This window comes from Betta splendens, chromosome 14 (assembly GCF_900634795.4).
Source record: "Betta splendens chromosome 14, fBetSpl5.4, whole genome shotgun sequence".
Taxonomy (NCBI): domain Eukaryota; kingdom Metazoa; phylum Chordata; class Actinopteri; order Anabantiformes; family Osphronemidae; genus Betta; species Betta splendens.
Window position 1 is genome coordinate 7,775,699 of NC_040894.2, and position 20,315 is coordinate 7,796,013.

The following is a 20,315-nucleotide window of genomic DNA, read 5'->3' on the forward strand; positions in this document are numbered from 1 at the left end:
TGAGAAGTCAGATAGAATTACTGAACTGTATCCACATCTCAACAAAACAGTAGTGTGAGATGTCAGGGGTATTATGTACACTTTATTAAGGATTATTAATGTGATGCTGAGTCTATAAACAATGCATGTTGAAAATATACAGTAAAACTGTACAAAAGGGAGTGAGCTGAGGAGAGCAAACAAGAATAAAAAGGTCCGGTCAATGAACAAATCCCAGCTCAGGGAGACACAGACAAATGCCTTGGTGGTGTCTGGACTTATAGACTGTCTCAGCAGGCGTGGAGCCTCATTTGTTTCCTCCTGCGTCGGCCTTTTCGCTCCCTGTGGTTATTTCTGGGTCTGTCTGCCACTGCAGGTTGCTGGTTGAGACGTTGGGGAGACACTGCTGTAGTCAGGGCGCCTTGTTAGCACTAGACATGTATTGATTGAACGGGGACTATGGGTAATTTGCTGAATCAAGAAATTGTGTGTTGTCAAGTTTATCTATATTACATCACAGGGAACAAAGACACGACACAGTAAAAGTTTTGTGACCGTAATTTACAGTGGAGGTTTTCGAAATGCTGTAATGAGATGACATTTACTCCACATAGTCGCACTGCGATTATTATTATTACTCTTTTTTGCTTAGATATTATTAAGCGTACAAACAAATTGAATCAAATCATTTACATCACGTCATTAAAAAGGAAAACACGTGAATCTTTAATTTAAGTCCATCACATACAGGCATGAACAGAGTTTTAGAACATCACCCTATAGGTTTGTCCACTAGATGGTGGTGGCATTTAGCGAGACGATCCTTCAGGTTCCATGTTGTACAAACATACACTTTAATATTTTTGTCAGGGTTCAAGACCTGACAGAGGATGTGTGTTCGGTTAACAGTCTTCATGGGAATAAGTTAAATGTTTACCAATCATGAAATCAAGACATTCGAGCTAAACTGGAAATCATTGAGGAGTTTGAGAATTTTTGAGCTTTTTTTCTGATTCTGATTCAAAAATAACTATCTGAACTCTGGAATTATATAGTAATCTTCTATGTGTGAACAAGGAGCAATGCTGGCGGATTAATACAAATGCATCACAGGTAAACATCTTGTTTTATTAATCAGCTTCTTGTCATCTCAACACCGTCTTTGGTTTCTAAATATTTCGATGCAGCAGTTATGACAACGGAGGTCAAACTTTCCTGGAGTTTCAGAACAAGCTACATTTAGCATATATGCTCACTAATATTCACCGCTAAGTGCATGAGTTTTTCCTAGCTTAAAAGTCCACTTAGGTGCACATGTCAAATTATACAAAAACTTCAGTCTGTCTCATACGTTACATCAACAAGTAAACAGGGGAAGGAGGGTCAAACAAAAACCATTAATCCATCAGACAATCTGTACAATAACACAAAATCAACAATATGTTGTTGGAAAATACAATTCAGACGACAATTTAGCTTTACACATTTAAAAATGTGGACTGGAGAATGTGAATGGGAACAACCATAACATTTAAACATTAGTGTGGCATTCCTACAGTATGCAAATACTGAACAAGAGCTTCAACACAGATTCAAATTAAGATGTAAAATGCACACTTTGAACTTAAAAAATATCAGCTTCAAAACAATAATTACAAAAACGTTAAGCAGACAAACCTATTTCCCGTCTGCGTGGGTTCTTTCTCTAAATGTGGAGGGGAGGCTGTGCTGTGCGTCGGCTCTGGCTGAGCACGGGCTCCGTGTGCGGGATGGAGATGGGGCTTGTAACCGTGGCTACCGGCTTCTGCGGCGGACGCATATGTTTTGCCTGCGCGTCGGCACGAACCCGTGTTTGCAGTAGCACTTGAAGGAGCCGGCGGTGTTCACGCAGCGGGCGTTCTTGCACAGGCCGCCGCGGCCCCCGGGTTCGGCGCACTCGTCGATGTCTGAAACCAGGCGGGGACTTGTCAATTTGCACAAAATAGGTTTTCTCAATGATAAAAAAGTGAATGGCAGCAAATGCAGACCTATGCAGCGGGTGCGGGAGTGGTCCGGCCTAAAGCCCGTGTTACATTCACACATGGTGGCCAGGTAGGAGCGCACACAGCGGCCATTTGCACAGCTACATTCATCTGAATCCTCCTCAGAGCTGTCGCCTTGTGCAGACAAGTAAGCAAACAGAAGAGATGAGGCACGATAAAGCAGAAGATTTATTTTCTGGGAAATATACAACTTGATTATATCTTGAATAGTTTTGTTCTACCTGGGTTGTAGGCAAAAGCTGCCAGGAAATCCTGCTCTCCATCAGACTCCGTCTCCAGATGCATCTCGCACAGACGGCTGAACATTTCTGAACACGAAGGATGATTGCGGTGTGTTATACTGTATGGAGCCTAGCCGACGCGTGGCAGAGGGGATTCTACCCGCTCACCTGAGTTCCTGGACGGACAGGTGTTGCACTCGGGCCCCCAGCCGCGGCCATAGTGGCAGCAGCACTCCGAGTAGGTCACCACCATGCCGTTCCTCGGCTCGCTGCAGATCAGGCCCTCGTCCACCTGCAGGAAGCACACGTCCTTGTGGGCTGCGGTGCGATCTGGGTTCGAAAGAAGGGGGCAAAGGAAAGACGGGAGCTGTTAGAAATGTTAGGAATAATGAGGCATTATTTAGATTTATTAGTTACCTCTGTTTATATTCTCTGATTGTGGAAACATTCACAGTAGTGCAACCACACACAAACATTCATTCATCAAAGTGGTTCTGAGAATGTGTTTTCCTTGTCTTTGTACCTGGAGCTGGACTCAATAAGCTTAGGAATAGCTCAAATATTAGATATAATTTAATAAAATATTGTTTTATATATAAAGCACAAAGTAAAAAACATACATACATACACACATACATGCATATATACATACATACATGCTGGAAAAAATACCGTAATCACCTTTTCTCAGGTTTAAATGATTTGCTCACATAAATGCTGCATTTATGACTCTCTCTATTTATGCAAAGTGGAACCTCTTCAAAAATGGGAAACTCTGTGTAAGGGGGGTAAATGGGAAAACTAGCTTCGGCCCAGTACAGGCCAAAGCTGGGGGCCCAAACTGGGAAGTGCTAACTAGGAGCTACATGAGAGGCAGATGTCAAGGACACTGAAGCTGGTTTTGCTGAGTCAGGCTTCAGCGAGCTGACGCTGATTTTTACCCACCGTCAAAGACGCACTGTTTCAACGCTGCGCTGAAGGTGAGGGGAGGGTCGCAAAAGCAGTGAAAGGAGCCGGGCGTGTTCTCACACCTCCCATTCTTACAGTACGAGGGGTCCTGGCACTCATCTACATCTGCAAAGGGCACCACAGACACTGGTTACAGTATGAACATCTGCTATGGGCCAGCTCTTATAGAAGGTGGTGGCCACAGTAACAAACGCACGGCTGTACGATGAGTCAGCTTTAAAACTAGCTACAAACTAGCCTAATTAACTAAGAAATGCTTTAATTTAACCTTTTAGCTTCAGATGCAGCACTGGCTACGCTAATTTGTATTGTGGCCACCACCTGCTTTGTCCTCTATGTTTCTATCTGTAAGGATCGCATGCAACCCAATTCCTTCCGCTACAATCGAAAAGCTGAACATACTGTAGCACCATCGTTGCATGCAAAAGGTTAAAGGTCAAACAGGAAGCTTGGCTGAAGCAGCAGCATTTCATTTGTGCGGTGGAGTAAATTTGAAAAAAAGCCTGATATATGAAATGCTCTAAGACGCAGGCTTGACGTTAGCGCTGCGGCGGAAAAGACGGGGCCCGCGCTGCGACGACATGCAAATGGTGGAACTCGAGCTTAATCCAGTGCATTCTTAGTCTGCTCGTCTCGGAAGCCTGCTCTCCGGAAACATGCGCCAATCCGAGTATCGGAGGAACGAAAGTGCAGCACATTTGCACTTCGGTAACACGATCTCTGCACAGCCGTCCAAATTATGAGCTCAACGGCTCAACGTCCCGACGGGGGAAGAGTTTCACCATCGCGTTACATTTATCACTGTACTCCATGACCCAGGTCTTCCCTCATGCGTGCAGCGCTCACTGCCTCCTAGGAAGCCAACGCGCTGGTTTCCTGTTTTCAGAGCGACCTCCTGTCGCTGCTGTTGTTCGGCAGGTCTGTACTCACCAGCTTGTTCCTCGGGCGTCACGCAGCTGTTGCGGTCGGTGGCCAGGGTCCAGGGCGGAGAGCAGATGCAGTAGTAGGAGCCCGGAGTGTCCACACAGTGGCCGTTCTTGCAGTTTTGCGGGTCCTCACACTCATTCACATCTGTGCAAGAAGAATTATTGACTTGATGCTCACGAATATTCTTTCAGTAGCTATAAAATAAAAGAGAAGACACATATCTACACCTGCTACTGTTGCCATCACACACTTCTTCTTGTAGGGGTCTGGAATCCAGGGCTGGTTACAGTTACAGTAGAAGGATCCTTCGGTGTTGATGCACTGACCGTTAGTGCACAGAGACTCGTCGTGACATTCATTCACATCTGAGGCCAAAACGCAGCCATTAGGCACAATGTGACTTCATGACAGCTGTTTGCTCTGAGAAGCGCGCATTGAACCCCTCACCGATGCACTCCAGCAGGTTGCCGTCGTAGTAGAAGCCCTGTTGGCAGTAGCACTCGTAGCCCGGCATCGTGTTCTCGCAGCGACCTTTCTTGCAGATTTCGTCCGCGAACAAAGCGCACTCATCGATATCTGCAAACAGGAAGCAACAGATTTGCATCTGCTAAAGCTGCAACACTAACATCCTGATAACAATATACATTGTTTCCATATTTCACAGAATGAGCTCATTCAAATAAAAGCCAATGTGTATATCTACCATGGTACGCTGGGAGGCTGTACTGGAGTCTTTCTTCATAGTAGAGACCTTGGCCGTTTGGACACAGGTAGTGGAACTCAGCTGCATAGAAAATATACAAAGAATGCATAAGATAATAATGAACCCTTCTAGAGTTAAGTCTATTGGACAGTCTGTAGACCGTACCTGACTGGGACACGGGGCAGGGGTAGATCTCGCAGTGATCTCCCCATCCCACTCCAATGGAGCAGCAGCACTCCTGCTTGGTGACGTTGGTGGCCAGGACGCTGTCACAGAACACGGTGTCGTCCAGGTTCAGGTAGCACTCCTTCTTCTCTTCCTGCATCCTCTGCACTGCTCCGCGAGGAAAGACGGTGAAAGTTAGGATGATCTGGCTGCAGATCTGCACTGGGCTGGTCTTGAAATAGTCTTGTCAAGCTTTGTTATTCTAATACGTCTTTAAAGTTGGTGACTTGGCTCACGTAGCACTGGAATGTTAATGATTGATAATTATGTGGATTTCAAGGTGTCAGGTTGGGTCTGAATGTGAACAGTGACGTTCTGAGCTGGAGACAGGCAGCGACCGAGCATTAAACTCCCTTCACGCTTACTCTCACAGCTGTGCTTGTCCTCGGAGAGGTCGTAGCCGTGGTTGCAGACGCACTCGTACGAGCCGGCTTTATTCTCACAGAATCCGTACGGCTGGCAGAGACTTCTGTCTGTGGCGCATTCGTCTATGTCTGAAAGGGGAGTCGCACATGTCCGCACAAGTCACGCCAGCAAGTATGCGTTTCAAAGCAAACAGCGTTTGGTTCCAGGTTCCAGGAATCAGACGGTACCGTTAATAAAGGCAACTTACTATCGCACACATTCATTTCTCATTTACTGATAGGGGGGGGGGGGACTGACCTTGGCATCTTCTGCCTCCCACCAGCATGTAGCCCTTCTCACACTTGCAGTGGTACGAGCCCATGCTGTTGATGCAGTGGCCCCTCTGACAGTTAGACGGCCTTTCACACTCGTTGATGTCTGAAGGAAATCATGTTCAGCATTTATTGATGAGTGGTGATGATGTTTCAAATGAACAAATGCATTCTGGTTCTACAGTATGTGGTTTGGTCTGGGTTCATGCCTTCACAGTGGCTGCCCTCCTGCGTGCGCTGGTATCCAGGGTAGCACTGGCACTGGAAGGAGCCTTCTGTGTTGATGCAGTGGCCATAGGCGCATAGTCTGACGTCCTCGCACTCATCAATGTCTGGTGAGACAGCGTGAGCAGTGAACAGTCATTAAACCCCTGCAGCGGCAGCATGTAAATGGGAGGGGAGGCCTCCTTACCGCTGCAGCCTTTGCTGTCGGCAGACGGGAGGAAGCCCTCGTTGCACAGGCAGCGGTAGGTGCCCGGGAGGTTCTCACAGCGGCCGTTAGGGCAGACACCAGGCTTCTGGCACTCATTAATGTCTAAGGGAGCATATTTGATGTCAGATGACACAAACGGAGACGTTCCAGCTCGTTTTTCTGACACAAAAGTTAAGTAAAAGTCACCGTAACAGGCGCCGCCGCGGGCCTCGTGACCGGGGGAACAGGGGACGCACTCGAAGGAGCCGGGCGTGTTCTCACACTGCTCGTTGGGACACACGTCAGGATTCAAACACTCGTTTATGTCTGTGGACGGGGAGCAGAAGGTTCAGTCTATGCCTGGATTATACCGTAGACACAAGCCAAAGACGCCTTAATGACGCGTGTCCTACCTTCACAGGCTGGATGACGGTGGGACTTGCTCTTGAAGCCGCTGTAACATTCACATTTGTAGGAACCGGGCAGATTCTCACACTGGCCCCCAGCTCCACAGATGTCTTGCTTCAGGCACTCGTTCACATCTGCGGATTAAAACCCACGGAGCCAGTGTTTAACCAGGTAACCCGTGAAACAACATAAGTAATAACACAGCTCAACTTACCCACGCACTTAAGTCTCCCTTGCTGCACCAGGTGCTTATAGCCCTGACGACAGAAGCAGCGGTAGCCTCCATCTGTGTTGACGCAAAAGCCTCGGCCGTGGCCGCACGGCTCTGAGTCACATTCATCTGAACAGGAGAGTGGGGAGACCAAAACACTGTCAAACAACAATGGCACATTTGTTGACCGCATAATATGGACAGTATTAGACCAGTTTTTATTGCTAACTGTAATGACAAATGTTTGCTTAGAGGCAAAATGATTTCTGATTTCTGTTTGGAACAGGGCATGCAGGTCAGGGCTCTTATCACGGTCTCATCTCTGCCTCCTCCTCCACCATCTCCACCGCTGCCGCTTACCCTCACAGATGTTCCTCTGCGGGTTGAGATGGTAGCCGGGGTGACAGTGACAGATGTGGCCGTTCGGGCTGTTCTCACACTCTCCGTGGCCACAAATGTTCCTGCTTAGTGAACATTCATCTGTCTCTGCTTGAAGGAGGAAATGCATAGTGAAATGCATTGTGTATATATATATATACACATATATAATATACATATATGCATGAGATGCATATATGTATATATATATATATTATATATATTATATATATATATATATATATATATATATATATATATATATCTATATATATATATATATATCTATATATATACATTATATATATATATATTATATATATATACAATATACATATATGCATGAGATGCAGTTCTACTTGCTTCTTGCTTTCATTTAGAGGCCACATTCATTCAAATGCGGCCTTAAGCCTGGTTCATGCTTCATTGCTGAACACAAATGGATCAAAAAGCAAATCAGAAACATAAGAAGTGTTATATGAGGTGAAATACTTCCTGTGCATGCCACCATGACTTATGTCACTTATGAATAATGGATCAAACACCACCATACTTTCTACTTCTTGGGGAAAGTAGAAACCGGATTTGTGCAGCTTTTAGACGCATAAAGCAAGAACCGGCATCCTAACGAGCAACAATGTGTTCGAGCCTGTTTGTAGGAAACTCACGCAGGACTTTGGTCTGTGTTTCGTGGGGGCCGTAGCCCGGGGTCAGCCGGACGATGGGAGGAGGGGTGGGTTTCGTAACTGTGGATGCAACAGAAGCGGAGTGAAAGCGCAGGTTAAGCCTCGCCCCTGCTCAGTCGCTGTGAAGGTAACTTCCCCTCGCTGTAACAGAGGAATAAAGTGTGGCTGCTCGGTGGGACTTTACCTGGCACACGGTACGCGCTGGTGCTGGTGGGAGCCTGCTGCACAGGGGGCGTGGCCTCCGGAGGCTTGTCGTGATTGAAGGAGAAGGCCACGGTCTCCCTCTGGAGGTAGTAGCCCTTCCCAGCAGGACAGATCTTACTGAAGGCCACTGAGGAGACCAGTTCATCGTTTCATGTCACTCCATGCGCACTGTTAAGCCACTAAATCAGCTTTTTGCCACAGCTCCTGGTCTGAGCTCCTTCGCTCTCAGCCTCGGTTCTCTCACCTGTGCCCACCTGCGGACACCGCTCGCAGCCGCGGCCCCAGGCTTTGCCCACCGTGCAGCAGCACGTGTCCCGGGTGATGTGGGTGGGCAGCGGGTGCTCGCAGCCCCTGCTCTCGGACGCCATCAGGAAGCACTGGGCCGACTCCAGCGGAGACTCTGGACAAACGAGCAGCGGTCACGGCCGGAAGCGGCTGAGAGAACACGGGTACGGCTTCTCACTCACCGACGCATCGGTTTCTGTCCAGCACGTAACCGCTGTTGCAGGAGCATTTGAAGCTGCCCAGTGTGTTCAGACAGTCCCCGTTCTGACAAACGCCCTGCAGGGAGCACTCGTTGATGTCTTCAGGGTGCAAAAACAAAGGGATTCCATTCATATACATGTAAAGCCAAGCATTTAAAAGCAAGAGATGCTAGAAGTTCTCCTCCTCCACCCGTAGGTTTAATAAGAAACCGTGCATATAACTCTCATCTGTTACCTTGACAGTGTGTGCTGTTGTATCTTTTATAGCCTTGTGGACATGTTGGCCCATAGTCCTCCACAATGGTCTGTTTGACCGATGCATCTGAGGCAGGAGAACAAGGCATGAGTTTGGTTTTCAGGCTTTTGTGCTCAGCTAATGTAGGAATAACCAGCTTCATATGACTTATGTGATTCTCCAGGCATCAAATAAAAAGCCAAAAAGCCCACTGAACTAGTCCTTCATCCAGATTTTACGATCAGGCAAACTCTCCTTTCGTCTTTATTTTGTTTTCCTTCTTTGCTCCGATGGGTTTTTACGACGCCTTTGATAAACCTGCCTGTCACAGAACAGACTGAAGTGTTCCATGAGCTCTGAGGTCATCACAATTCTTTATCCCCGTTCTTGCCCCGAATGAGCCCTGAACCTCTCGCGCCGCAGAATGCTCTGTTTTCCAGGAGGGAGCGCGAACATGCGAGTGCGTTTTATTGGAGAGCTGTGGGAAGGCTGCACTCGCGCAAACAGTTTGAAGGCGCCCGATGAAACGCCTGCCTTTTTTCATTTAAGAAGGAGTTTGTGTAGAACACGTAACAAAACACGCGGCACTCCAGGCGGGAATCCAGCTCCCTGAAGCAGACGTACGTATCAGGGTTTGTCAAAGGCTGCATTGTCTGAGTCAGAGCGGAGAGACGGAATAATAGGCGAGTGGAAAAAACACGAGCGGCCAAGATTTTCTTGAAATCCACTCTTAAGCAACGTGATGACAGTCCTGGACTGGGCAGGTCTGCAGGAACATACTTAGAGCAAAGGCTTATTTTCCACAGTATCCGTTCTCGTCTCCGTGTGCAGTTCTCCCAATTCCTTCTGCATTTTTCCGCTCCACCATTTCACACGCCTCACCGCAAATCCTCGCGCACGCTTTTTTATAGGGGGCCTGGATTGTTTTTAATCCGGGGCTCTAATTTCACAAGGTGAAAGGTATAAATTGCTGGGAACATTCCTGGCTTAATAAACAGTCATTTATCAGCAGGAACACACAAGATGTGGATCCTGCCAGAATAATCTGTGGCAGTAAATAATGCAATGTTACAAAAGCAGAAGGGATGTCTGTAGTCGCTCACTTGGTAGATTGGGACACTGATAACACTTGTTTTGCCCCCATGAGTTGCCCACGCTGCCGCAGCAATCCTCCTGGTTGGTCAGGACGGGGAGCGGGGTGCTGTTGCACTGCGGAGACGAGAGGGGACTGTGTGAGAGGGAGGCAGCAGGCCAAAGCAACAGGCGGCCGGCGGCGGCGCTCACAGCCTGCTTGGGCGTGGTCTCCTGGAAGCAGCGGCCCTTGGGCTTGTGTCTGGACGGCGCCGGCCGCTGCGCCGTCTTGTGGGGCGGCTTGACGTGCGAGTGCTCCACGGACGCGTGGGGGACGCGCACGTTGATCTGCACTGGAAACACACACACAACACAGTAACAGGGGAGAGGATGGAGCGTGAGAAAGTGGGCGTTCACCGTTCCCCACAAGCGGAAGGGTGCAGGAGTGGACGAGATACCTTCTGATGAGTGGTAGCCTAAGTGAGTGAAGGGCAGCGTGAACACTGTGTGCTGCATGCGCCCCACCGGCTGCTCCACCAGCTTCTGGCCATCAGGCTTCAGAGATATGGGATACACGGGCTGCTTGTTGCCCCGCGCCGCCTGCGCTTGGTGCGTCTGCTGCAGCGGGAACTGGCAGAGGCGTCCGGTGAAGCCGGGCGGACACAGGCAGTGCTTCCTGGAGCTGCACACGCCTCCGTTCAGACACGTCAGGGGACACACGACTGCGGGGAGACAGAGGGGGGGGGGGGGGGTGAGAATGGTGCCGGCGAGGTTCACGAGGCCCGTGGGCTCGACGGACGGACTGACAGGTCCCCTCCAGCCAGGCAGCAGCAGGTAAAGTCGTCGGTTCGCCTCGCAGCTCCATTCTGACATATGGGAAAGCTCTCGGAATCTATGGGAAAGCTGCTGACCGAAGAAAAGCCTGTGGCATACATGGTATTCAGTGCACTTTCAATGGATGTCCCATTGTGGTCTGCTTTCAGAATTCCCACAACACAACCAGTATCCCAGAGTTGCACCAGCAAGACTTTAAAAAAGTCAAAACCCAAAATAACTCCTTTGTTTTACATGTATGTTTGTGAGTGAAGTGAGCCTAAAAGTAAAGGTTCCCAAAACCCACTAGCTCCAGCTCAAAATATTCTGACGAAACAAGATGTCACTTTGTGTTCATTTTAAACTGTAACTGTGACATTAAATAACTTGAATGTATCATAAGAGAGGAGCGGCCGAGAGTGCACACATGGAAATAATTTGACGTGCACTGCCAGGGAGTCTGGGCTGCAGTGTAATTATGGGACTAGATCACTTTAAACACAGAAGGGACATCCTCATATAGTGAAAGTCAGGCAAAAAAGGGACTTCAATGAAACTGCCAACAGTAGGGTGTTTAACCAGGAGGAAGATGGATATTTCAGAAGCAGAATGAGACAGTTGACAGGAAGCACCTGAAGGCAGCACGCTGGACATGGCGACGCGCGGCGCGGACCAGAACCTCCTCAGACTTCCTATGACATAAGAGCCCGCTTTCCATGGGCCACACTGGCTCGGCGGTGGATTTCGAATTAGGGGGAAATAGGAAAGGGTGTGGGGGCTGCAAATTGGAATTTCAGACTCCGAGGAGAACTACTTCTTGCCAAATGCGATTACACAACGTAAGCCCAGACCGGAGGAGCGACGCAGGGGAAAGTCTGAGCTGAGGGTCTGAGCGCGGCACGTTACGACACCACGAGGACAAAGGGAGGGAGGCGACTCATTGTCAGATGTCAGACAGGTGAGGAAAGAGTCTAATGTTGTGGAATAAGAGCAAAGTCCAACATTCAGAGACGTTCCTCTCCCTCTGTCCTGCTCTGTCATAGCTGTACCCGTGTTTCAGGTTCATGCGCAGTGTGATTCACTTTTTAGGGGGGTTTCATGTTGGAAAGACGCCCGAGTTGTGACTTTGTGGAGTTTATGGTAGAGTTTGTTGTACAAATGCTGGGAAATACATCAACGGGCCGACATCTGTTAGACCTCATCACCTCATGGTAACTTGTGCTTCATTCTTTAGTCTCTAATTTCATTACAAGTAGAAAAAGATGATGAGCTGTCAAAGACTTATTTCATGTGTTGAATGATAAGATCCAGAACTTATAAAGTGATATATTTCCTTTCTTATTAGTTTTTTGTACTTTTTCTTACTGGAGCTTTTGAATTTATTGTATCTGTATCAGGCTGTTTGAATAAATGTCTAGAACTCTTCGTGGAGCTGAACCGATCCTACGGGGAGTTTCCGAATCTTCCAGCTCCACACAACAACACACCGAAGCTCTGAACGACCCGGTGCCAACACAACCAAATTACCCAGATTATTGGATTCCCTTTAAATTAGCCGTCTCGTGTCTGTTTGCGTCCCGGCTCCAGGACGACTGAATAACTTGTGTTTCACAGTAACACAGCAGATCTCTCCGCTGATGGAGCCACGCTAGCGACGCGCCGATTAATGTCTTCTGCAGATGTCGTGCGCTCGCGCGCGCGTGAGGGCCGTTAGCCGGCGGTCTGCCGTCTCCTGGAGCGCCGCTGCGGTTAAATGACTGCACCACATTACATATTAAAAAGAACGCAGCGCTTTAAAGTCGACATCATAACAAGGCTTTTGCTCCGGCGGACTTTCCCTCGCAATCATCGCCTTCAGTTCATTAGCGGAATTTATGATCCAAAAAATGCTCCCCTCGACTCCCCTCGTCCGTCAGACCGGCTGCTCCACGCTTTGTTCTACCACGCCTTTGTCTTTAAGGATCCAACGCATTCCTGAGACGCGAGGTGGCGCGTTATTAAAAATCAAACACACACGGAGGCGTTATCTGGTGGTCTGAGGGAATGCGAGGCATAAACAGGGACGAGTGGCTGATGTAAAGCAGCTACAGTGGGATGAACCGTCTTTTCCACATGCTCCTGTCACAGAATCCAGGGAGAACCACACTGTTCTTTTGTAAACTCGTAAAGCTGCACAACGTAGGGATTCAGTTACTTCATTTAAGGTAAGTAACAGATTGAAGGGGAACACACTGTGCTAAGATCAAAAGCAAAACAGCAACAGCAATGTAAAATCTGGATTCAGTTAAGCTAAAAAAACACTTGCATCCCTTTGAACCCTAACTTAATAATGCTCGTCTGCTGGCAGGTACGTTCCAAGACACTATAATTTCCCCATGCGGCGAGAGGAGCCAACCGAACTGAATGAAAAGGGAGGAAGATGAGGAAAAGTCTTAAAGCGCTTCTCCTGAGTGTTTCATGTAAGCGAGAGCTCCACTTTCATCACACGCAGACTCACTCCAACGGGAGGGAGGTGAAATGGAGGGAGCGTATCGCTGTCCAGCAGATCTGGGAAAAGCGAGCAAATGTAAAAACCAGAGAGCCGGAGAAAAAACAATGTGTCCCACGTTTCAGTGGGATCTCTGTGATTCCCAGACCCCTTTTTACTTTAAGGAAAACATAGTGTACATTCCTCAACAGCTAAGTAAAGCACCCCTAGTGTGACGGCCGCGACATGCTTATAAAAAAAGGCATGTATGTCCATAAAAGCACATGATGAGAGAGAGAGAGAGAGAGAGAGAAAGAAAGAAAGAAAGAAAGAAAGAAAGAAAGAAAGAAAGAAAGAAAGAAAGAAAGAAAGAAAGAAAGAAAGAAAGAAAGAAAGAAAGAAAGAAAGAAAGAAAGAAAGAAAGAAAGAAAGACAAATAAACCGCTGCACTGTGGGTGCCCTGTGACCAGCCTCCCACTCACTCCTGTCTGTCTAGAGATGACGCATACCCCCCCCCCCCCCCCCGTCCCACTCTGCCCTCGCTGCCACAGCCGCACCCTCCCAGCACAAAAACAACAAATTACAGCCTTTCAAACCACAGCTGAAACACTCCCCCGCTCAGCAGACTGGGAGCTACTGCAGACGCCCCAGCTCTCCCCCGTGTGGCCCGTTCACTCAGCAGGGTCGCAGCGAGTTCTGGCCCATTCGGCCTGACTCACATTCACTGTGATTCAGTAAATTCACTCCCTCCTCCAGGTTTGAGCCTCGGATCAGCTGGACGAGGCCTCGTCAGGTCCCGCGGTGTGTTGAGCTCAGTCAAAGGCTTGGCCTGAAGTCACCCTAGCGCTGGATTGGCTTATTGTTTAGCTCGCTGTCATCCTGAAACCACCCCAGTCTCTGGACTCGTGCATCTCTATTTCACATTGCAATCATCCCTCTGTGATTACTCTGTGTCCCTGTGGCTGGAAAGCCCTCAGAAGCCGAGTCCGGGCTTCCATTTCACAATCACAGAGGCCACTGTTCCTCTGGCAGCTCCAGAGCTGCTCCACAAAAAAACATTGTCTTCCCTGACTGTGTCCTGACAGTGGAATGCTATATTCACAGGTGTGTGGCTCACTTGGACGTTACTTTACAGTGTTTGCCATCTAATGAACTGGGACGGAGCAGCACCGGGCCCCAAACGCTGTAAACAGGGTTTAGAGAGAACGATGTGCTTCCATTCACCATCCGTTTCAGAGCACCAAAACCGCATCCGCCGTTCACGCCTCCCATCGGCTGGCACTGCGAGACCACATGCTGTACCGCACCGAGCGACAAAGTGTAACGTGCTGAGCGGCTCCGAGTCCTGCTGCTGAGCCAGACACTGGGAGTAAATGACATAATCACTGCCTTTGGAAATCATTGCCTTCACACGCGGAGCTCTACCCCCTGCAGAGTCTCCATTAACCATCGAGCTCCGGGAAGTGAGCGGAGGACGAGAACGATGCTCGAATCTGCCTCATCTGAATCCATCTTTAGTTCCAAACAATTAGATTCTAACATGGCATCGAGGCATGCAACGCTGTCTCCCTCACTCTTCAATCAGCACAAATCCAGCATCGCCCTGTCAAGCTCCTCCAACAGAGGTGTTAGTTAAAAAAAAAAAAAGCCTGAGAGTCTGATAAGAGCTCGGCACTGACACGGATGACGTCACATAATGACTGTCTGAAAAGCCTGGGCTATAGCAGGGTGTAGGAGGGCGTGGGAGGGCGGGCGGGTGAGGCAGCGTCAGACACCAGCCGTGGGGCATCCTCAGCGCGGGGGAGGTCAGCATCTGTAGACCCGCACGGCAGCAGGCCGAGGCCGCGCTAGCCTGTTTACCCTGGCTGATCGCTCCTGCTACAGGGTCCTGTAGCTGCACAGTGAGGGTGCAGTCCCAAGAGCTCGCATTCCTCCGAGCGGCTTTAAATAACTGCCCCCCCCCCCCCCCTCGCCAAGCAAATGGGAGGAGAGTGTTAAAGATGGTAAAGAAGGCTGTTTGTTTGAGCTGGGTTCAAACACACACACACACACACACACACACACACACACTGGTCACGTAAGATATATAAAAACACAAGTCTAATTGTCTCCTTAACAACCTGCACACAGAGCTGACGACACAGAGTCTGGTTTCATAGGGATCTCCTGCTGAGTGTGATGTGGTGCAACCTTGATGAATGTAAATACGGGCATTTAACTCTTACGAGTCGGTCGAGTGGCTGCTGGTTTTCACACACTACATATATTCTCTCCATCTATATAAAGACATACATCACATACTGACGCTCGTGTCCTTGCGAGACGTAGGTACAGTATGAGGTTATTGAAAATGGCAGCCCCCAAATAACCGCGTGTGTCATTCTCCCCAGGTGCATAAATAGACATTAAGACGTGGCAGAATGTGCATCCGAAAATATAAGAATCCTCCTCTGAGCAGAGGTGGAGGTCTCCCTCAGCGTGCATGTACAGCTCAGCGAGTGCACGCTTCGATGATGAATAAGCTCTAAATGACTTAGCGAGCGCGGGCCTCCCTCGCACATGTGTGTTTACACTCGGGAGGGTGTGAGCGCGGGAGCGGCGCCCGGCTTCGCCTCTGAGCTCCGGCCAAAATGTGGCAAAAAGCCGGAGTGCTGCAGGTTTCTGGTTGCCTGTGTTGGACGAGGGACGTGCGGCTGGGAGCTAAAACACACTCTCTGCTCAAATGGAGGAGGTAGAAGCAGCCCAGTCTTTTTTCTGCCTTCTGGACCTCTGACCCCAAACGAAAACAAATCACAGCGTCATTTCCCTTTAAATATAGCACCACGGGCGCATCAACCGCTACTAATGCCCCATTTAGGGGAGACGAGCCCGGGCCTGACTCTGATAAGACAACTTCCTGTGCAAGAAAAAGACGAGACGCCCGAGCAGCCGGGCGCCCGCGCTGATAAAGACGGGATGCTGAGGAGACGCAGGCGGCGGACGCGGCTCGGAGCTCGGCCCCGGAGCCAAGCGGCTGCTGTCGACGCGGCTGATCCATGAGGTGCCTCCGTGTTAGCGACTGCTGGAAAAGCTGCATCAGTCAGAAGCAGAAGCGAAACGAGCGGAGACGCGGATTTTTATGGAGCCACTTCATCATGAAAGAAGATCTGTGACGACTGCTGAAACATAGTAACGCTCCCGTCTCACAAGTGGACACACACACACACACACACACACACACACACAAACAAAAACACAGCATCCAAGGCTCCGTGTCACGCTCTCTGCTTCTCCCTAGACTATATTTACAGCAAGCTTTCAAATGCCGGGAATAAAAGAAAAACATAAATTGGACATTGGATATTTTGTCGGCCAAACATATGGAGGTAATTATGAGGACTGTCTGCGTCTGCCAGCAAACTGACTCAGGTTCAGAGGAGAGATAGAAGTGGACCAGAGCGGAGAAGGTTCATCTGAGGTTTCCTGAAGCGTTGAGATTCACAGAAATATGCACCGAACACCGATAATGAGAATTGAGACACGGGACGTTCAACTATAAAACACACGCTATCCAGGAAAAGTCCATGTCAACTTTTGCCAAAATGCCGGAGAGCCTTTGAAGTGTTTGTGCTTTCATCCGTTTTAGGAAGCGTATGGAGGAATGTAAACCTATTAGTGACAGGTAGGTTCCCAGAAAACACACCAGCACAGCACATGGGCCTCAGCTGTTAATGATAATGTGGGCAGTATATGAACAAATAACGATTACACTCTACATTAAATAGACCCGCACATACAGCAGTCTAACTGCTACTAATTTGCTCGATCGCAGACTGTCTGAGTGACAATGACTTCACTGGAAATTCCTGCAAATGGGACATAAAATCCCAAAGACCCAGTCGGGCTTTTGTGTGGTTTGTCCTGATATACAGTGGAGGAGCTGCTCTGTCTCAACGTCTGGGTGGTCGTCCCAGGCTGAGGCAGCGTAATCACACGCTGCTCAGATCAAAGAGGTCATAATTCATATTTATGACTTGATTGAAAGTTATGTGATGTACTGCGCTACTGGGGCAATTGTTTGAGACAGCGTTTGCGTGCCATAAATGCACTCGTATCTGCAGGCGGTGACATGTGGGGGAGTTCGGGGTCGGCCAGGAACCACCGTGGGACCACGCAGAACCGCGGGACCCGAGGATTCATCCGAATGACCTGAGGAGCGATCGTCCTGCTGCTGTTTTCAACAGCTGGTCGAAGAGGAAGAGCAGCGTCTGAGTGACTGTGGCTGAACGCTGGCCCACATGCTCTAGTCCCACGAGCACAGTAAAAATAATCACTGTCAGAAAATCACCAGCACTTTAAAAGCTCGGGCCGTAAATGTGATCTTCATCTGTTGCCAATATTCCCACATCCAGATCACCTTGACGCTTTCTTGGCTCTCCGCTCGTCGGCCCGTGAACCTCCAGCCAAATGCACACAATTACTGAACGTCCTGTCTCCGTTTCCACGCGATCTGGACCCGGAGGCAGGAACCAGAGTCTGGACGGGCTCGGGTCGGGCCTCTTCGCCGCGCTCACGTCACGGCCTCTCCAATATGGAAAAGTCTTCATGTCGTTGCCGCGATAGCCGTGGCCATTTTAACACGGGAGAGAGAAATTTCCACTGGTCCGTCGCACATTCCTGCCCCCGCGCTACACAACACACGCCTGCTCTCAAACCCGGAGTTGAACCCTCCATCGCCGGCTCACGCAGCTCAAACAGGATCTTTGTGCACTTTCTTCAACCGTAAACTGGGGAAGACAGGTGATGGGGGTTGGGGGTGGTGGGGTTCACTATTCAGACCAAATGTGAATCCATATGAGGTATTTTTGGAATTCGAAATGTCTCTCTGGAACCATTTGACGCAGACGCTCCAAAACGTGACACACCAACGAGTGGGCGGAGAGACGGCGGGCGTCCGAGCCAAGTCTCTGACTCCACATGGAGTCAAAGTGGAACAATATTGTCACGGTTCTGTGATTCACTCCGTTCAATGCGGCCTGCTCACTTCCACATGGGCAAACTGAAGAAAACAGCTGGAGGGGTGACATCTGTACGACTATACTGCAAAAATGCAATAAGTAGCTTAAGGATTTGGGGTGTTTTTGTTCTTACAACTAACAATTAGGGAGGGATTTAGGGAAAGAGGTTTTAGGAACATTTCAGCTGAACGTGTCTATTTTTACAACACAGAATGAAAAAGGATTGTGATTTCCACAGAAGTACAAAAACTGGTGCTTTTTACTGGACAGTTTCCTTCAAAACGCGAGGCTATTTCAGCTTTTTTCATGGTGTAGAGGCAAAACAAAAAGGAAGAAAATTAGAGAAATAACTTGACTCATCATTTAAGGCAGAACACTTTTCACAGATGTGAGTGAGGAGTCACATCCTTCGTTACTCACTGGCCTTTTTCACTATAATCCTAGATTCCATTTTCCTTTACTGCTGAGTATCTTATACTCCTCACAGGGACAGAGAGCCTGAAGGGAACCAGTGAGCCTCCAGCTCTGAGCTGGAGGCTCACGTAGACTTTAAGGCTCCACGACTCACCACAGCTGATCTGATACGGCGCAGAAAGGCTCCACTCATGCCAACCAGACGCAGGAGTCCAGAGGGAAAGTATAGACCTTAAAAGCACATTTTTGTGCTGCGTAATGAGCCGTGTCTCACTAATTAAAGTGTAAATGCAGTGGAGGGTAACTGACTTGACATAAACACTGTGATGCCATGAAGTGATACAATGGAAAGTAGATAGGAGCCTAACAGAAGAACAATGAGTCACCTATGCTGAATTTACATTGTATTGCATTAAAAACAGACTTTTAGTCAAGACCTGTTCAGATTTTTTACCAGTGTCTCACATTAAAAACTGGGCTTGGTAATGTGCTGTATTATTAAGTCTAATTTAAGCATTATGTTGAATTTTATAGAGATCCTTCACAACGTCATTATACAAATAAACACCATAAAGTGGGATTAAAGGCACGGAATGATGTCTTAAATACCAGAAGCATGTATGATGTGGCAGACATTCACAGAGAGTGGGCAGTTACTGGGGAGGTCTGGTTTTCTTGATGTGTAACTTTATTCCCATGTCATATTTACAGGCAGGTAACCCCTACAGCGACCACAGGCCTCTAAAGAAAGACTGGAAACCCAGAGGTCAGAGCAGCCACGGGAGTTAATGGCAGCGGACTAATTATACCCCCTCATAAATAAACAGCATTGTCCGGTCACTCACCGACCCTGAAGCCCTGTCCGATCAGCGTGTCGGCCCCCCGCCCGTTCTCGGCGATCAGCGTGGTGTTGTTGCCCTGCTCGCAGGTATCCTGGCACTGACCCTTCAGGCAGATCCGCTTGCAGATGAGCGGAGCGATGACCACCTTGAAGCGCTCCCGTGCCGAGGAGCGCTCCGTGCACCACGCCAGCCTGTGGACGCTGATCCAGATGACAAGCAGATGGGGGATCAGAGAGGGCATCCTGGCATCCTTCACTGGCCTCCACAGAGACCCGGGGGCATTAAATCACGAGCTGGAGGGGGGGGGGGTCCGGTCCGGCTCAAAGGCGCCCGCTTTGTTGGTGGAGGCGGACTTTGACGTCTCATGCGGCGGAAAAGCAACGCGCGTAATCCGGGCTGTTTTCTCCTGGAGGAAAAGCAAATCACTCCCGTCGCAACTCCCGGGGATCCGTCCGCGCCGACGCGTTTCTCATCTTCGGGAGGTTTCCCGTGGAAGAAGTGGCCCGCGCGCCGTCGCCGCTCCCTTCTTCTCGCCTGTTGCTGCGCAGAGCCGCGCGTCTGCGGGTTTTCGGCAGAGGACGGAGGGAGGAGAGGAGGGGAAGGCGCGAGCCGGCCCTCTCCGGAGGAGCCTGGCCGCGCGCCAACCAGGCGGCGCAGGAGCGAAGCTGAGAGTGGTTTCCTTGTTGGTTATTCCTCCAACACCCCTCCTCTCCTCGCCGCTGCCCCTGCACAGATCCCACTCTGCAAATCACAGCTGCACAGCTGCGCGTGTCACTCTCGAAATAAAATATACTCACAGATTGGCTTCATCTTGTGTTTGGAGAAAGTTGCTGAAAATACATTTTATGAGCGTCCTGAGCTGTGGATATGAAGTGGGGTTACTAAGCCAAGGTAGTCACCTCAGACTTACTACTGTAGGACCTCAGAGAGTCCAAACACAAGGCCATTA

General features: G+C 49.2%; 1 protein-coding gene across 4 annotated transcripts; it reads right to left on the reverse strand.

Annotated features, from left to right (window-relative positions):
- Positions 1 to 1,086: 1,086 nt before the first annotated feature.
- ltbp3 (latent transforming growth factor beta binding protein 3) lies at positions 1,087 to 20,017 on the reverse strand. Of its 4 annotated transcripts, none has more exons than XM_029173954.3 (27): positions 19,370 to 20,015; positions 10,292 to 10,555; positions 10,047 to 10,186; positions 9,866 to 9,971; positions 8,763 to 8,849; positions 8,510 to 8,626; positions 8,287 to 8,442; positions 8,023 to 8,169; positions 7,821 to 7,898; positions 7,135 to 7,260; positions 6,778 to 6,903; positions 6,569 to 6,697; positions 6,363 to 6,482; positions 6,156 to 6,278; positions 5,953 to 6,075; positions 5,730 to 5,849; positions 5,432 to 5,560; positions 5,007 to 5,174; positions 4,842 to 4,922; positions 4,586 to 4,714; positions 4,366 to 4,503; positions 4,142 to 4,282; positions 3,188 to 3,316; positions 2,411 to 2,572; positions 2,243 to 2,329; positions 2,007 to 2,135; positions 1,087 to 1,925 (listed from the first exon to the last, which is right to left on the reverse strand). In XM_029173954.3, exons 1-27 carry the CDS (start codon positions 19,605 to 19,607, stop codon positions 1,774 to 1,776), a joined length of 3,645 nt encoding a protein of 1,214 aa, XP_029029787.1. In that variant the 5' UTR covers positions 19,608 to 20,015; the 3' UTR covers positions 1,087 to 1,773. The 4 variants fall into 4 exon arrangements, with proteins under 4 accessions (XP_029029787.1, XP_029029785.1, XP_029029789.1 ...); XM_029173952.3 differs by having other exon boundaries at positions 7,135 to 7,263; XM_029173956.3 differs by lacking the exon at positions 3,188 to 3,316 and having other exon boundaries at positions 7,135 to 7,263; positions 19,370 to 20,017.
- Between the last annotated feature and the right edge of the window lie 298 nt (positions 20,018 to 20,315).

Coding starts and splice junctions, on each gene's coding strand:
- ltbp3 (XM_029173952.3), bottom strand. CDS start 19,607: ATGCCCTCTCTGATCCCCCATCTGCTTGTCATCTGGATCAGCGTCCAC. Junction 8,627..8,762: donor CAACAGCACACACTGTCAAG/GTAACAGATGAG, acceptor TGCACCCTGAAG/ACATCAACGAGTGCTCCCTG. Junction 4,715..4,841: donor CAGCCTCCCAGCGTACCATG/GTAGATATACAC, acceptor TCCTGTTTGCAG/ATATCGATGAGTGCGCTTTG.